The sequence below is a fragment of the Hylobates moloch genome, unplaced genomic scaffold, assembly GCF_009828535.3.
Source record: "Hylobates moloch isolate HMO894 unplaced genomic scaffold, HMol_V3 SCAFFOLD_5, whole genome shotgun sequence".
NCBI lineage: Eukaryota > Metazoa > Chordata > Mammalia > Primates > Hylobatidae > Hylobates > Hylobates moloch.
This window is the reverse complement of record NW_026652280.1, coordinates 110,638,967-110,655,486: the sequence shown is the minus strand read 5'-3', so window position 1 is coordinate 110,655,486 and position 16,520 is coordinate 110,638,967. Positions and strand designations below refer to the sequence as shown.

General features: G+C 42.0%; 1 protein-coding gene across 4 annotated transcripts in view; it reads left to right on the top strand.

The window, feature by feature from the left end:
* TTF2 (transcription termination factor 2) overlaps positions 1–16,520 on the top strand; it is a 42,221-nt gene that overhangs the window by 13,500 nt on the left and 12,201 nt on the right. For 3 of the 4 annotated variants that reach the window (XM_032154875.2, XM_032154874.2, XM_058439422.1), the window contains exons 4-15: positions 301–367; positions 1,502–2,488; positions 2,809–2,923; positions 3,269–3,451; positions 4,543–4,691; positions 5,178–5,259; positions 7,447–7,566; positions 9,644–9,794; positions 11,999–12,104; positions 14,377–14,558; positions 15,575–15,728; positions 16,053–16,144. In XM_032154875.2, coding sequence (XP_032010766.1) covers positions 301–367; positions 1,502–2,488; positions 2,809–2,923; positions 3,269–3,451; positions 4,543–4,691; positions 5,178–5,259; positions 7,447–7,566; positions 9,644–9,794; positions 11,999–12,104; positions 14,377–14,558; positions 15,575–15,728; positions 16,053–16,144 — 2,388 coding nt within the window. The remainder of the gene's footprint in view (positions 1–300; positions 368–1,501; positions 2,489–2,808; positions 2,924–3,268; positions 3,452–4,542; positions 4,692–5,177; positions 5,260–7,446; positions 7,567–9,643; positions 9,795–11,998; positions 12,105–14,376; positions 14,559–15,574; positions 15,729–16,052; positions 16,145–16,520) is intronic. The other variant, XM_032154876.2, reaches the window with a different exon arrangement.

The window sequence follows — 16,520 nt, the reverse complement described above, 5'->3', positions numbered from 1 at the left end:
TTTTAGTAGCCATTGCTGATCAATGTTTCTATTTCAGTCATTCGTTACAGACTAAAAAGAATAAACCTGTGTGCGTTCTCTGGCTACCATGCCATATTTATTCTTTGACTTCCTAGCCCTTATAAATATTCTGTGCAGTAAATAATTTTTAAATGTGTATATAAAGGTAACTGGTTTCAAGTGACCTCCCAAAGCCAGGTTCAAATAGTTGCAAGGTGTTTTCTTGGATTAAAAATAAGCTTATGTCTTGTTCTAATGGATTTTCATAGCCTTGATTATTTGTGTTTTATACTTCATTAGATTGTTCTTCCGATGCATTAGAAGTAAGGCAGAGGGGAAACGCTGGTGTGGAAGTATTCCATGGCAGGTAGGAATTATTCATCTGTTTTCAAACCTGCTGTGTTAAGACTTTTAATATGCAGCATCACCTGAGAATACCTTGAAGCTCACATAAACGAGTTGGTCTTCATCAGACTATCTCTGAAAGATAGTTTTCTTTAAGCAAGGTCGGCCCTGTTGGGACTTTAATTCAAAGGATCATTTGGTTGTAATCAAGATTAATTATTTGCATCCTGTTTCACTTAGTAAATATTTTTTGAGGTCTTAAATGCAGTCAGTATTCTTTTACTTAAGGAAAAAAATAGATTTCCTTGACTAACTCTTGTATCTTTTTGTAGAGGAATTTCTACTTGATACTGGTATAAGCTAAGTATAAGCTTCTAGAATGTTAGAACTAGGAGGAGCGTCTCCTCCTAATAGGAGAAGCCCTACAGATATTCAGTACGTGAGGAACTAGAAGTAGGGAGGTGATAAGACTTGTTTTGGCAGAGGTGTGGCTTGAACTTATGATTCTAGATTACCACAGTAAGATCTTCCTAAAGCCAAAATCCAAGCAAGCGTTTTAAGACAATGTTTAGGTTTGGGGAAAAGTTCATCTTAAGAGAATAGTTTTTTCTGAAAAGTATACACTGTGGCCATTGTGATTGTAAAAGCACTTTGGTTTGTCACTACTTTTCCTTGAGGCCTGGAAAAGTGTGATCATGGACAGAGAAGGAACCAAGCATTGAAAGTACCGTGAAGAAATGAGTCCTTTGTGGGTTTGGCACGTCGTCTTTTCTAGACGTGGAGATGGTACCAAGAATGCCCAGGAAATATTGGACTGCTTTTACTGTGTTTCCATTTCTTCTGCAGAATAATCCTAAGTGAATTAATGCAGGAACAGAAAACCAAATATCATATGTTCTCACTTACAAGCAGGAGCTAAACATTGAGCACCCATAAACATGGGAACAATAGATACTGTGAACTACTGGAGGAGGGCATGGGTTAAGAAACTATCTATTGGGCACTATGCTCACTGCCTGAGTGCAATAGACTCATATAACAAAGCTGCATGTGTACCCCCTGTATATAAAATAAAAGTTGAGATGAAAAGGAAAGGTACTCTAGATGTGAAGTTTGCATTAATATTTTATATGAAGATTAATTATTTTGTCTTTAGGATCCTGATTCCAAAGAACATTCTGTACCCAATAAGTCTCAGCATGCATCTGAGACATTTCATCATTCTTCCAACCAGCTGAGAAATCCATTCAAAGTACTTGACAAGAATCAAGAACCAGCTCTCTGGAAACAGCTCATCAAAGGTGAAGGTGAGGAAAAGACGGCTGATAAGAAGCAAAGAGAAAAGGGAGATCAGCTTTTCGATCAAAAGAAGGAACAGAAGCCTGAGTCAATGGAGAAAGATCTCTCATCTGGCCTGGTACCAAAGAAAAAACAATCTGTAGTTCAAGAGAAGAAGCAAGAGGAGAGAGCAGAGATTCAGTGTGAGGCAGAGACTGGAGGCACACACAAAAGAGACTTTTCTGAAATTAAATCTCAACAGTGCCAAGGTAATGAGCCTACAAGACCATCTGCATCTTCTCAGAAGACATCAAGTGGTAAGAGTCAAAATGTCCAAAGAGGATCTGAACCTCTGAGAGAAAAGGATACTCAGCTTTTGCCTCAAAATGTTCACAGTCAGAACTCAGTAAGCAAGCCCCAGAAAGGGGGACCCCTCAACAAGGAGTACACGAACTGGGAGGCTAAAGAAACAAAGGCAAAGGATGGCCCTAGCACGCAGGCCACCCAGAAAAGCCTGCCACGGGGGCATTTCCAAGAGCGGCCGGAGACCCACTGTGTGCCTGCTCCTGGAGGACCAGCGGCTCAGGCTGCACCAGCAGCACAAGGGCTTTCCCTGGGTGAGGGCCGTGAATCTGCCACAAGCAGTGACGACGAGGAGGAAGATGATGTTGTTTTTGTTTCCTCTAAGCCTGGGAGCCCCCTACTCTTTGACTCGACTCTGGACTTACAGACAAAGGAAAACCAATTCCCTGATCAAAGTGTGCAAAGAAAGGTATCTCCTGCCTCAGGTGTTTCCAAGAAGGTAGAACCCTCAGACCCTGCAGCCCAGCGTGTCTACCTTACAACACAACTGAAACAAAAGAAGGTAACTATTGACTCGTGTTTTGTTTTTGGGGTCAGAGCATTGCTTGCTATGGGCAGATACGAGATCTCATTGCTACAGAAGGGTTAAATATGTTCATGTGACGGTTTTATAGGTGTGTGTTTAGTTTCTGCCTTTTCTCTTATTTATATTTTCAAGATTGGTAAGCCAGCTGGGTTAAAATTTAAAAAAGGTTCTGGTTTTTACACACATATTTAAAAGACGATAATTTCAGAGTTTGGGCATTTCAGCCTATTTTAATCTGAAACTATTCATCTAACAGTGTGAGAGGAGAGATCCATTTGATGGAATCTGTTTTTCAGAGCACACTGGCATCAGTGAACATCCAGGCTCTTCCAGACAAGGGTCAGAAGTTGATCAAACAAATCCAGGAGCTGGAGGAAGCACTCAGTGGTCTTGCCCTTTCCCCAGAGCAAGGTAAAGTGGCTTATGCCTCAGAACTCCGGGTTTGCATGGACTTTACAAGAGACGTTTGGGAAGCCCTTTTAATAAACAATGTGTTGATTCATTCATTTTCCATTTTATTATCTGCTTCTGAGGCTTCTTTCACATTACACCTATGGTTCACAAAAAACTTTCTCCTATTTCCTGTGGACTCTGCTTTCTTCCCCATTGTTTAAGCAACTGTTAAAATGCTATATTCTCTAGGAATCCTTCATTGGAATGGTGATGATCCCTCTCTCTTGACCTCACCTCCACACATACGATCCCTTTACTTAGTTTGCTGAACTTTAATCTGCTCTTCCCTTGTTTTCTGAGCAGGAACTAATGAGAAGAGTAACAGTCAAGTACCACAGCAGAGTCACTTCACCAAAACTACCACTGGCCCTCCCCACTTGGTGCCTCCCCAACCCCTTCCTGGTCATGGTACCCAACCTGTGGGTTCTCTAGAACTAAAGTCTGCCTGCCAGGTGACTGCTGGAGGATCCAGTCAGTGCTATCGAGGTAAGACCCAAGGGCCTGACCCTGCTGTGAATAGCCACCCCTTTGAGTTAGGTGCCACCTGGTACAGTGGTCCCCTCTTATCCACACTTACAGTTACCCTTGGTCACCTGTGGTCCAAAAAGAGGTGAGTACAGTACAGTAAGATATTTTGAGAGAGAAAGAGACAGAAACCACATTCACATAACTTTTATTATGGTATATTATTATAATTCTTCTATTTTATTGTTATTGTTAAACTCTTTCTGTCCCTAATTTATTAATTAAAGTTTAAAATAGGTATGTATGTATGGGAAAAAAAAAAAACATAGTATGTATAGGGTTCAGTACCATCCACAGTTTCAAGCATCCACTGGAGGCCTTGCAACATATGTCCTGTGGATAAGGAGGGACTACTGTAGATGTCTTTATGCCCACATGAGGGGAGAAGCCATTCTTAAGTCATAAGTTGCCCATATAATAAAGATTGTGCAGCTCAGTGGAGCTTTGCATTAGTGTTACTTAGCTTTCTGTGAGGGCACAGACTGTGTCTACCTTGTTCACCACTGTATGCTGATTAATCAGCTCAGTGGCTGGCACATAGGAATCATCCAGTCAGCATTTGTGGATGAAAACTCTAGCTCGCATCATTATGAGGTAGGCAGACCTGCAGATATGCTCTTATTCTTTCGTGTGTGTGTGTGTGTGTGTGTGTGTGTGTGTGTGTGTGTGTGTGTGTAAGACCAAGGAGAGACATGAGTCAAGACTGATGACTAATAGATCCACAGAGAGCAATAACACCCAATTAGCTAAGTGTTTCCTTCCTGAACTTTCTAGGCAACTTTGAATTCAGAGGTAACTGCAGAATGAAGATTCCAAGTAGAGCCTGAAATGTGTAATAGGATCAGTCGACAGGAGACTGATCAGGAGATAGGAGCTTGGGTTGGCTGGCAGACTAGAAAAGCAAAAGCCAGTTGTCTCCCAACTGAGAACTGCTAGAGAAGTGGAAAGTTGAGGAGAGTAGTTAACAAGGAGGGTAAGAAATAGATACAGGGCCATTTGTAGCTAAGTTCACTCTAAAGGGATAAAGAAAACATACTTGTGACATCTTTTAGGTAACACCTATTTGTATGCAGGCCATACAAACCAAGATCACATTCACACAGTGTGGAAAATCACAAGTGAAGCCATCGATCAACTGCATCGCTCACTTGAGTCATGTCCTGGTGAGACGGCTGTGGCAGAAGATCCCGCTGGGCTGAAGGTGAGCCAGGGAAGACTCCTGGTGCAGTCCCCTATGACAGTGCTCCAGCAGCCCCCACGAAACTGCTGGCAGAGAGACTTTCTGAGATACCTTTCCTACAGATAGTTGCTTGAATGCCTTCCCTTGCAGAATCCTCTCCTTTTATGCTTAACAGTGCAAACAATAACAACAAAACTCTTTTTTTAAAAAGTCATAAAGTTACGTATTTCTATAGCAGTAAAGGATCCATTTGTTGAGTTGGTAGGTGCCACAAGAATGTGAAAGAATTGCTGCTTGTAATGAACTAGTTGGGGTGAAAATACATATACAATATACATAAAACAATTAGCAAAGGCTTTAAGGCAGAAATAAGGTGTGCCTTGTAATATACTATAAAGTAAAAAAGGGATTCAGAATAAAGGAAACAATAAAGAGTTCGTGTAGCCAGGCTCAGGGTAGCCTCTCATTAGGAATTTATGCTTAGCATTTGGTTATTACCTTTGTCAGGTCCCTTTGCTGCTACATCAGAAGCAGGCATTGGCTTGGTTACTATGGCGGGAAAGTCAGAAGCCACAAGGAGGAATTCTGGGTAAGTGTGGTATTATAAGAGTCAGCCTTCATTGAATGCTTAGGCATTGTGCTAAACCCATAGTGTTGTTTCATTTATTCCTCTCAAGAACTCTATGAGGCAGGTACTATTATTCCTCGTTTTACAGATGATAAAAGTGAAGCATGGAAGTGTTAAGCAACTTGCTCAAGAGTACACAGTTGTAGGATCAAAGATGTTGGTTGCCAGCAGTAGAAGCTGACTCTGGCTGATTAAACAGAGGAGTTTATTTTTTGGTGGCCCCCACAATCTCTAGGAGATACGGAGTGCCAGGCTTGAGGCCAATTTCAGGAACCACAGCTAGAGCCAACACACAAACAGTAGTCTATTGCCTCCCTCTTTTTTTTTTTTTAGATGGAGTTTCGCTCTTGTCACCCAGGCTGGAGTGCTGTGGTGCGATCTTGGCTCACTGCAACCTCCGCTTCCCAAGTTCAAGTGATTCTCCTGCCTCAGCCTCCCCAGTAGCTGGGATTACAGGCACGTGCCACCATGCCTGGCTAATTTTTTGTATTTTTAGTAGAGATGGAGTTTCGCCATGTTGGACAGGCTGGTCTCTAACTCCTGACCTCAGGTGCTCCACCTGCCTTGGCCTCCCAAAGTGCTGGGATTACAGACGTGAGCCACTACGCCTGGCCTAAAAGTAGTCTATAAAAAGCATCACAGCTCCTTTGCTTCACCAAGTGCTAGAGGCAACCAGTGCCACCCCAAAGTCAGTTGTTTCTGTAGCCACTCTTTCCTGCAGAAAGGATTTCATAGGGAGTCTCTTTCTAAAGCTGCTTACACCTGAATTAAAGATGTTTATGAGTACATCTGATCTATAGAGCCAGGTCATATAGCCAGTGCCTTAGCTGCAACAGAAACCTGGAAGCAAGTTTTCCACTCTGCTTTGGGGACTTGTCAGGCTAAAATTTTCTAAGGTGTTCAATTTCCAGAAACCATGATAGATGTCCACTATGGCTAGTAAGTGACTGTGTCAGTGGTCCTCAAAACCACCCCCAGGTTCGATGATTTGCTAGTAAGACACAGCATATGGTCATACTCACAGTTGTGATTTATTACAGTGAAAGGATCTAGGTCAAAATCAACAAAAGGAAAAGTCACAGGGGCAGAATCCAGGGTAAACCAGGTACAAGCTTCCAGTGTCCTCCCAGTGGAGTCACATGGGATATGCTTAATTCTCCCAGCAGGGAGTTGTGACAACAGGCGTTAAATGTTCCCTAGGAAGCCCATTAGAGATTTAATGCCCAAGGTTTTTATTGGGGGCTGGTTACATAGGTGGCTTCGGCTGGTTAGTTACACAGGTAGCTTCAGCCTGGTATATACCAAGTTTTCCTACTCCTAGAAGGAAAGCAGGTGTTCAACATAAACCGTATTGTTTGTACAAAACAATTTAGGCAGAGTGATCAACTCTTACCTTACATCCGAGTTTCCAGAGGCAACCTTGTAAGCAGGCCTTTCAAAGGATAGCAGGCAGGCCTATGGGCCTGCTATGTTAATTATTTTTTAGGACAGTAGCAGAGCCACAATTTAAATCAGAGCCCATGCTCTGACATTCTACTTCTGTTATGGCAGAATGATTATTTTGAATGGGTTATAGTAGCCTCAGTGTTACAGTCTGTTAAAATGAGGATAACCGTACTCTGTAGAGTATGAATAATAAATTAGATAAGCTCAGTGATTGGTACAATGACAGTACCCAAGAAATGTTCATTTATGTCCTCTTTTGATGAATAAGTTAAGGGAATGGAAGGCTATTTTAACTCCAGGAGTGTTCTAGTACTGGTAAAGTAAGTAGTAGGATATATGTACTGGACATTTTTTACTTTTGGAGGTAACGGATCATCAAACTGTAATAGATATCAGTCAGCACATTCTGCAGGTAACAGCATAACACAGGGACTAGAATAAGATTCAAATTATAAGTTTTAAATTTTACAGGAGTCATAGTAAATGTCTTGGACCTAGATCTTAAAGTAAATAGCAAGTGCTAGGGTTCCGCTGAATAAGGAAGATAAAGGAGCCATTAAGGTAGGCACAGAGTAGTGACGGAGTGACACTGACAGCAGAGAGAACAACGGGTAAATGTCTGCCAGTGGTTTCTCCTCTTGAAGTAGGGTTGATTCTTTGCCCTAAGCAACTAACTCTTTTAATTTTGCTTTTATTTTCTAGCGGATGATATGGGCTTAGGAAAAACCTTGACAATGATTGCGCTCATCCTGACCCAGAAGAATCAAGAGAAAAAGAAAGAAAAGGAGAAAAGCACAGCTTTGACGTGGCTCTCCAAAGATGGTAGACAGAAGTGCCTTAATAGCCTGCCATTCCCTATGTCATTTGAGCCACCCAAGAGGGGAACGTTTTCAGCTAAAAAAGGACACCTTTGGTCATATTTAATTACTCTACTGGAAAACCAGTATTAGATTACTCACCTATCATATCATTTCTGATGCTGAGTATGCTAATTATAAGTGATCTTTTTTCCCTATAAATTTGCCTATAAACTAGGCAGAATTTTATGGAGAAAACTGAGGCTCTAGAACACTTAATTTAAGCATAATAATAATTCTTATTTTTTGAGACAGGGTCTCGCTCTTGCTCAGGCTGGAGTGCAGTGCATGAACACAGCTTACTGCAGCCTCAACCTCCTGGGCTCAAGCGATCCTGCCACCTCAGCCTCCCAAGTAGCTAGGACCACAAGTTTGCACCACCACACCCAGCTAATTTTTAAATTTTTTTGTAGAGACAGGATCTCACCATGTTGCCTGGCTGGTCTCAAACAACTGGGCTCAAGCAATCATCCTGCCTCAGCCTTCCAAAGTGCTGGGATTATAGGTGTGAGCCACCATGCCTGGCTAATAATTATTATTTTTGTAAATATTGGGGAAATAACTACAGGGTAGATTCAAATTAATTTTTTTAAAGGAAGATCTGTCACAAATTCACATTTTAGTCACTATAGTGGAAGCTATTTTCCATGTTTCTGAAATTCTAGAAGTTCCTAGATTATAGACACTTTCTATCCTAACATATGTTTTTAAAATATAGTAACTTTAGCCAGGCACAGTGGTATGCACCTGTAGTCCCAATTGAGGGAGGAGAGGCAGGAGAATCGCTTGAGCCTGGGAGCTTGAGGCCAAACCTGGGCAAGAAAGCAAGACACTGTCTCTTAAAAAAAAATTAAATAAAAAGTAATAACTTTATAAGTACTTTAAAGATTGAATATGTTATGTATAGACAACACTACATGTAAGTTGCCATGTATTCAAGTACAGTTCTCAGTTGCTTAGCTAGATTAAAAATCTGTGCGCCGGGCATGGTGGCTCATGCCTGTAATCCCAGCACTTTGGGAGGCTGAGGTGGGCAGATAACGAGGTCGGGAGATCGAGACCATCCTGACTAACACGGTGAAACCCCGTCTTTACTAAAAATACAAAAAATTAGCCGAGCATGGTGGCAGGCGCCTGTAGTCCCAGCTACTCAGGAGGGTGAGGCAGGAGAATGGTGTGAACCTGGGAGGCAGAGTTTGCAGTGAGCCGAGATCGTGCCACTGCACTCCAGCCTGGGTGACAGAGTGAGACTCCGTCTCAAAAAAAAAAAAAAAAAAAATGTGTGGCATCTGCTCTCAGGGCCTCTAATGAGCACTGTTGCAGCTGGGTCCTGTATCCCTTTGTGTGTAGTAGCAGCATGTGTGAGTAGCACAGGCACACACACGCAGAGATGAGGGGCCATGGTATAAACAAACCATCACTAATTGGTTCCAAACCAATGTTTGCTTATTTTTTAAAAAAGGTTTCTGTACTTAATTTTAAGGTAGAAGTACATTAAGTTATGCTTTTCAGAAAATATAACAATACTCCATACGCCTCTATAATGAATCAACTCAAGAGGAGTTAGGAAATGATCCAGCTTTCACCTCCAGCCACTCTGTGAAAGCACATTGCTTTTTCACACTGAGGTCAGGTGCCACCCACTTTCCCCCCCTTATTTAGCCTCTTTCTGCCTGTACTTTTAGCGGAGAAAATAAGTAATCAAGTGTTTCAGTTTAAAAGACCACTTCTTCCATTTCCTATTTCACTATAGGCTCTGTATAGAAATAAAAGCAATGGTTAAACATATTAATTGAAGGAGTAAAGTCAGTCAAGAGGAAGAGGTAATGCCTTTAAGTTAAACGCCAGTCAAACACGATGACTCACGCCTGTAATCCCACTGTGGGAGGCTAAGGCAGGAGGATCACTTGAGCCTAGGAGTTCGAGACACCCTGGGTAACACAGCAAGACCATGTCTCCATATATTTAAAAAAAAAAAAAAAAAAAAAGTTAAAAGCCATTTGGTGAATGTAACTAGGCACTGATTTTTTTCCCTTCTCAAGACTCTTCTGACTTTACTTCCCATGGAACACTAATCATCTGTCCTGCCTCCCTGATCCATCATTGGAAAAATGAGGTGGAAAAACGGGTGAACAGCAACAAACTAAGAGTCTGTCTCTACCATGGGCCAAACCGGGATTCACGTGCCAGAGTGTAAGTGCAGGAATACGCAGTTGTTGGGGGCATTCAGCACCTCTGCTCAAGGGCCCATGGGCCTTTGCTCCCGTCCCTGAGATTTCACTTAATCAGGACGCGTATTTGTGAAGGCCAAAGACAGATCTTCAGTCTCGTCACCATACAGCCTTTGCCTTGTATCCTGAGGTCTACTGGTGATCTTTTGCTGTGTCCTTGTCATTGTCCTCAATGAAAGCTGCCCTGTGAGGAGGCCTGAGATGCCTGAGCTGCCAATCTGGTGGCAGCAGCATTCCCCTAGTCAAGGAGATGTGTCGCAAGGCCCTCATGGCTGCTGGAGTTCTGATTCCAGGTGTACCTAGTGTGAATGGAACCAGCCCAGTTCTATAGAGCATCTTGATAGAATGCTAATGATTAGTTGCTATAGGTTGATTATATTTTTATGACTTTTTTATATATGAACCATCTAAGATGCTTTAGACTCAATAATTTAGGATGATTAGAGCTAACTATAAATTCTTGAAGAGGGATGCTCAGGAAGGAAGAAAGAAAATGCTTCCCCATATGGCAATCTTAGTCCTAGTCTCTGTCTTTTGGTTTTAAAGGAATTGTTTTCTGTTCTTAATTGTGAAGTGAAGGTCTAGGTTGAATACTGGCTGCTGTAGTCAAGGATGAGAACAAAGTTATTTCTGCTTCTAAGTAATTTCTCTACCTAGCCTCTAATTTGGATATTTTATCTCCTAAAGAACAGGGCAGCAGTCTTTCAGGAGTAAGTTGTTAGATTGGTGCCCCTCTGTCTTATGACAGGCCAGTTCTCATGACTGAGAATTGCTTCTGCAGGCAAAAGGCATCAGGGCGGCAGTGACAGGCCTGCAGGCCTTCCCTGGCATAGATTACTGTGAGTTGTCTGCCTTCGTTCTAAATTTTTGTTTAGAAATAAATTGAATCTCACTTGATTTGTACTTTGAGCATAACTTGTTTGGTATTTAGAACGTACTAGTTGACCGATTAGAATCATTCTCAATTATACTTCTTTATATGATGCTAGGGTAACTTATAGACACTGCTGCCTCTCTGAATTAGGCATATCATTTTTATCAAAAGTATTTATTGAGGTTCTCTTGGGGCCGGGCATGGTGGCTCATGCCTGTAATACGAGCACTTTGGGAGGCCGAGGCAGGCAGACCACTTGAGCTCAGGAGTTCGAGACTAGCCTAGGCAACATGGTGAAACCCATCTCTACCAAAAATACAAAAATTAGCTGGGTGTGGTGGTGTGCACTTATAGTCCCATTTACTTGGGAGGCTGAGGTGGGAGAATCGCTTGAACCTGGAAGGTGGAGGTTGCAGTGAGCCAAGATCACACCCCTACACTCCAGTCTGGGTGACCAGGGTAGGTTACTCACCTATTATATCATTTCTGATGCTGAGTATGCTAATTATAAGTGATAATTTTTCCCTTTTAATATAAACTTGGCTTGATCTATGATTAGCAGAATTTTACTTTATTTCAATAAATACTTTATTTTATTTTATTATTTTATTTACTTTTGAGACAGGATAGAGTGAGACCCTACTTCGTTGCAAAAAATAAATAAAGTTTTTATTGAAGTTCTCACAATATTAAGCTTTACTGGAAAAAGATTTGTGTTTCTCATTAAGAATCTTTATATGTAACGAGTATAAGCAAGATACACTGAACGCTTACAGCATGTATTTTTATATCCTAATGTCAAACTGGATCAGTGAATTTTCACAAATCCATTGTAGAGTGGTGGGAAGAAAGCACCATTGATACAAGCTGAAAAGTGTTTTGAGGGTATCTTTCTTCCCTGGGACTTTGGTGTCATCCATCTCAAATCATTATTAAATGTTAATTCCCAACTCTGTCCTACTTTCTGTTCTGGCCAGATCATATCAAGCATTATATTATCCCAGCCAGAGAATTTTCTTTCTGACTCACTGGAAGGTAAGAGGGAGGCTGTGGTAGCTATAGTGAGCAGACGGTAAATGATCAGAGGTAAGAGATAGGGAAACCAAGTGGGTAAAATTTACCTCCAAAAGTGTGTGTGTGTATGTGTGTGTGCATATGTGTAAGGACACAAGTTAATGAGTTCTGCTGTTTGTCCTTCCATTTGTAGGCATTTTTATTGAAAGATCAACTCTGCCTCTCATTGTCCCTCTATAGTGGGACCATTTATTGATTTCTTTGTTATGTCTATGCAGCCTCTCTACATACGACATCGTGATCACTACCTATAGCCTCGTGGCCAAGGAGATTCCCACAAACAAGCAAGAGGCAGAGATCCCAGGTGCAAACCTCAATGTGGAGGTGAGGCTGGGGGGCAGCCAGGGAAGTGGAGTTGGAGCCACAGATGGTTTAATGGGAGTCTTTCTCAGCCTCCACGATAGCAAGAGGACCTCCCTGGAGGTCAGGAATGCTGTAAATGATCCACATGTGGAAAGGAATTGTTCATTCCTCTATCCCATCACCCTTATTCCAGACAACTACCTCAGTGATAAAGATCAAACTATGCCACAGGATTCAGCTGCCTTTTAGAACGAAAGATGACTACATTGTATTTCTGGGGGTAATAATCACCTGAATATATAAAAGCCTTACTTGTTGCTATTTTTATTTTAGAGTATTTGGGGTATATGCTCATGATCTTTTTCATATTTATTGTGCAGACTAGTATTTTACTACTAGTATTTTGATTTTAAGCCATCATTCCCTGCCTCCCTTTACTTCCCAGAAAAAAAGGGTTGAAAATAATAAGGCCAGAGGCTAAGTGACAATTGTGAAGACTTGATGGTCTTCTAGGGGGTCCAGGGCAGCCTCAGTTATGTGATGTAGAGGCTGTATCATGTAATTATACTCTGAAAATACAGTATCATCCCAAGAACTCATTTTTCCATATGTTATCCTTTTAGCCCAACAGGATATTCACAGGTTTCTGTATTTGGAGAGATCTCTAGAACATTTCTCCAGCTTATAACCAACTCTGACTTACAGATGATGAACTTTTCAGATTCCTCACTGGTTTTCCATTGCTTTTGGGATAAACCCTAAATTTCTTTTCATGATGTATTAGGCTTTATTTATTTATTTGAGGCAGAGTCTCACTCTGTCGCCCAGGATGGAGTGCATGATGCGATCTTGGCTCACTGCAACCTCTGCATCCCGGGTTCAAGCGATTCTCCTGCCTCAGCCTCCCAAGTAGCTGGGATAACAGGTGCCCGCCACTATGCTCGGCTAATTTTTTGTATTTTTAGTAGAGATGGGGTTTCGCCATGTTGGCCAGGCTGGTCTCGAATTCCTGACCTCAAGTGATCCACCCGCCTCGGCCTCCCAAAGTGCTGGGATTATAGGCATGAGCCACCACGCCCGGCCATATTAGGCTCTTTATGATCTTGCCCTACCTGTATGTCGCTCATCTCTTGATGACACCCTGCCCCTCCCTGGGGCATCTCGTGCTCAGTCATACCAAGGGATCTGTAGTTCCCGCCATGCTCTGTCACAGTGTTGTGTCTGCTCTCCTTCCGAATGAAACGCTTTGCCTCCACTCCTTCTCCCAGGTTAATTTTTTTAAACCTGCTTCAAGAATCTTTTCTGGACCACTCCCTTCCCACCTTCCCCCGGTTTGGTTGAATGCCTCTGCCAGCACCTTGTGCTTACATGAGTTGTAGCACTTTGTTTCTTCAGCAGACATTGAGTATCCGCTATGGGTCAGGTGCTGTTTCGTCAAGAGCAGCCAGATTCCCACTTCAGGTATTGAATTAGCCAGTGGGACTTACTATATCTATATCGTATTGTAATTATCTTTACACTTGTTTTTCTCCCCTGCTAGATTTTGAGCTCTTGAGGGTAGCAACTGTTTTTTATATCTGGTTTAGCATCTCACATCTAAAAGTAGACTTTTGAAAAATTGTTAGTAAATTTAGTAAAATTTAGTAAATGTTTTATTGAGTGAGTGAATTTGCAGGTTCAGTGCCTGGTGTAGTCATGGTCTACAGCCATTGCTTAAGTGTGGATTTAAAGAATAAAAGAAAACTCGGCCAGGCACGGTGGCTCACGCCTGTAATCCCAGCACTTTGGGAGGCCAAGGCGGGCGGATCACGAGGTCAGGAGATGGAGACCATCCTGGCTAACACGGTGAAACCCCGTCTCTACTAAAAATACAAAAAATTAGCCGGGTGTGGTGGCGGACACCTGTGGTCCCGGCTGCTCGGGAGGCTGAAGCAGGAGAATGGCGTGAACCTGGGAGGTGGAGCTTGCAGTGAGCCGAGATCACACCACTGCACTCCAGCCTGGGCCACAGAGCGAGACTCTGTCTCAAAAAAAAAAAAAGAAAACTCAAATTTGAAAACATTTTACTCTTAGACATCTTATGTTCAAAGACTGAGACTCTCAAATAACTTATTTATTTGAACCAGTTGAGACGTTTTACTCTTGGGTTTAATTCTTATTTCAGTGTACCTTAGCTAAGCATATTTAAAGGTAAAGGTGGGTCCTCCATACTTGCCTGCTATTTCCCCTTGTGTCCTTGAGGACATGTACATTTTCCCATACTGTGGCTGGATTTCACTTGTGATTCTTGCAGGGCACCTCAACACCTTTGCTTCGAATAGCCTGGGCTCGAATCATATTGGATGAAGCTCACAATGTTAAGAATCCCCGAGTGCAGACGTCCATAGCTGTGTGTAAGCTACAAGCCTGTGCCCGTTGGGCTGTCACTGGAACCCCCATTCAAAACAACTTATTGGATATGTATTCACTGCTGAAGTGAGTAACTTCTTGTGACTGTGTAAATATGAACCCTGTCTGTATCCCTTCATCATTATTTCATGTCTCATAATAAAGCCTTAGTATGTGCCAAATTATCTTGTTTAGGAGATGGCAAGCCTATCAACCCTTAAAGGACAAAATAAATATTTATGAGAAAATAGCTGTTGATTGGTTGATATAGGACTTTGATTACATTCAGCCCTTATATATATGCAAAAATATAGACAGCTTGAATTAAATTATTCTTAAGTCCAGTGAATGTTTTCGGCTACTTCTGCCTTAAAACATATTGTCTAGGGCTAGCACTACAATTTATTTGAAGCAAACAAAAAAGAATGCTGATTTTAAAATATTTCTATTTGGCTGAGTGCAGTGGGTCATACCTGTAATCTCCACACTTTGGAAGGCTGATGTGGGAGGATTGCTTGAAGCCAGGAGTTCAAGATTAGCCAGGGGAGTAAAGTGAGACCCCACCTCTACAAAAAATTTAAAAACTAGCCAGGCACAGGGGTGTGCACCTGTGGTCTCAGCTGCTCAAGAGGCTGAGGCAGGAGGATCGCTTGAGCCCAGGAGTTCAAGGCTGCAGTGAGCTATGATTATGCCACTGCACTCCAGCCTGGGTGACAGAGCGAGATCTCAGTCTCTAAAGAAAAAAATTAAAAATAAAATACTTATTTTTATTCGAGTCAGCCATAAGAGGATGTGAAATTTCTTTCTTAGCTCCCGTAGCTTTAGGAACAAATTCTAGCTGTTGGTTATATGTCTTGTTGTGACAGCGTAGGCATTGTTAATAGGAAAACTCACATTTTTATAATGTGGTTTTGTTATTGACTTACATCCTTTTGATCTGTCCAGTAAAGGTTTGCTATGAAATTCACTTTTAAAAGTGATTGGATGACAGGTGTAACAGAAAATCTGATTTGTTTTTCATCTTATATCTTACTTTGAACCTTTATTCCATTCTCCCTGACTTTTCCTTCCCTACTCTGTGCCCTTCTTCCTCAACAAAAAAGGTTTCTCCGTTGCTCTCCATTTGATGAGTTCAATCTGTGGAGGAGTCAGGTTGACAATGGCTCAAAGAAAGGAGGAGAACGGTTAAGTATTTTAACCAAGAGCCTTTTGCTGAGGAGAACAAAAGACCAGCTGGACTCTACTGGCAGACCTTTGGTAATCAAGTTTGTACCTGTCCCTGGGGTAGGCCAGGGAAGGAACATGACTGTGTCCTTGTCTTGGGTTGAACAGCCATCTGCCTTGCTTCAGGAGCCTCTGAGTCTCCCATCCTCCTGTGAGGAGGCCCCAGGGTTGCAGTTCCATGCCTAGTGTCATGGCAATCCAGTTGTACTATATGTTGAAGCAGTCCTGTGTTTAAGAAAGGGTGGAAGCTGCATTCCAGGGGTTGACTAGATCCGCAGTGTCAGTGTGGGGAATTTGTTCTGTAATAGGCAGTTAATTTGTATAGCTTCATGCCAGCTTTTTTTTTTATTCTTCCAGGTGATACTGCCCCAGCGTAAATTTCAGTTGCATCATTTAAAGCTTTCTGAAGATGAAGAGACTGTTTACAATGTGTTTTTTGCAAGATCAAGGTGTGTGTATTAAAGAAGCACCTTCTCACACACATTGTTTTATTCCTGTCTTTTCTTAGGAGTGACTTGAAGGTCAAATTTCCACAAACTTTATGGCATTATTGATTAGTTGGATGTCTGTATTCCCTTTTTTTACTCCGTTTTTCTCCTCCCCTCCCCAGCTTACCTCTGTCTCATACACACGGAAGGCAAAATTTTGAACCTACTCTTCATTGGCTTCCTTGCATAGAAGTCATAGGATGTGGTCACCATATGCTGAATCTGTCTGCTTCTCATGGGGCTGTACTGAATAATGATATCTCTTTGACATTTGACCTGTCATCCAGCATCTCACTGGAACTTTAAAAGGACGACTTTGTAATCCTTTTGTCGTCTG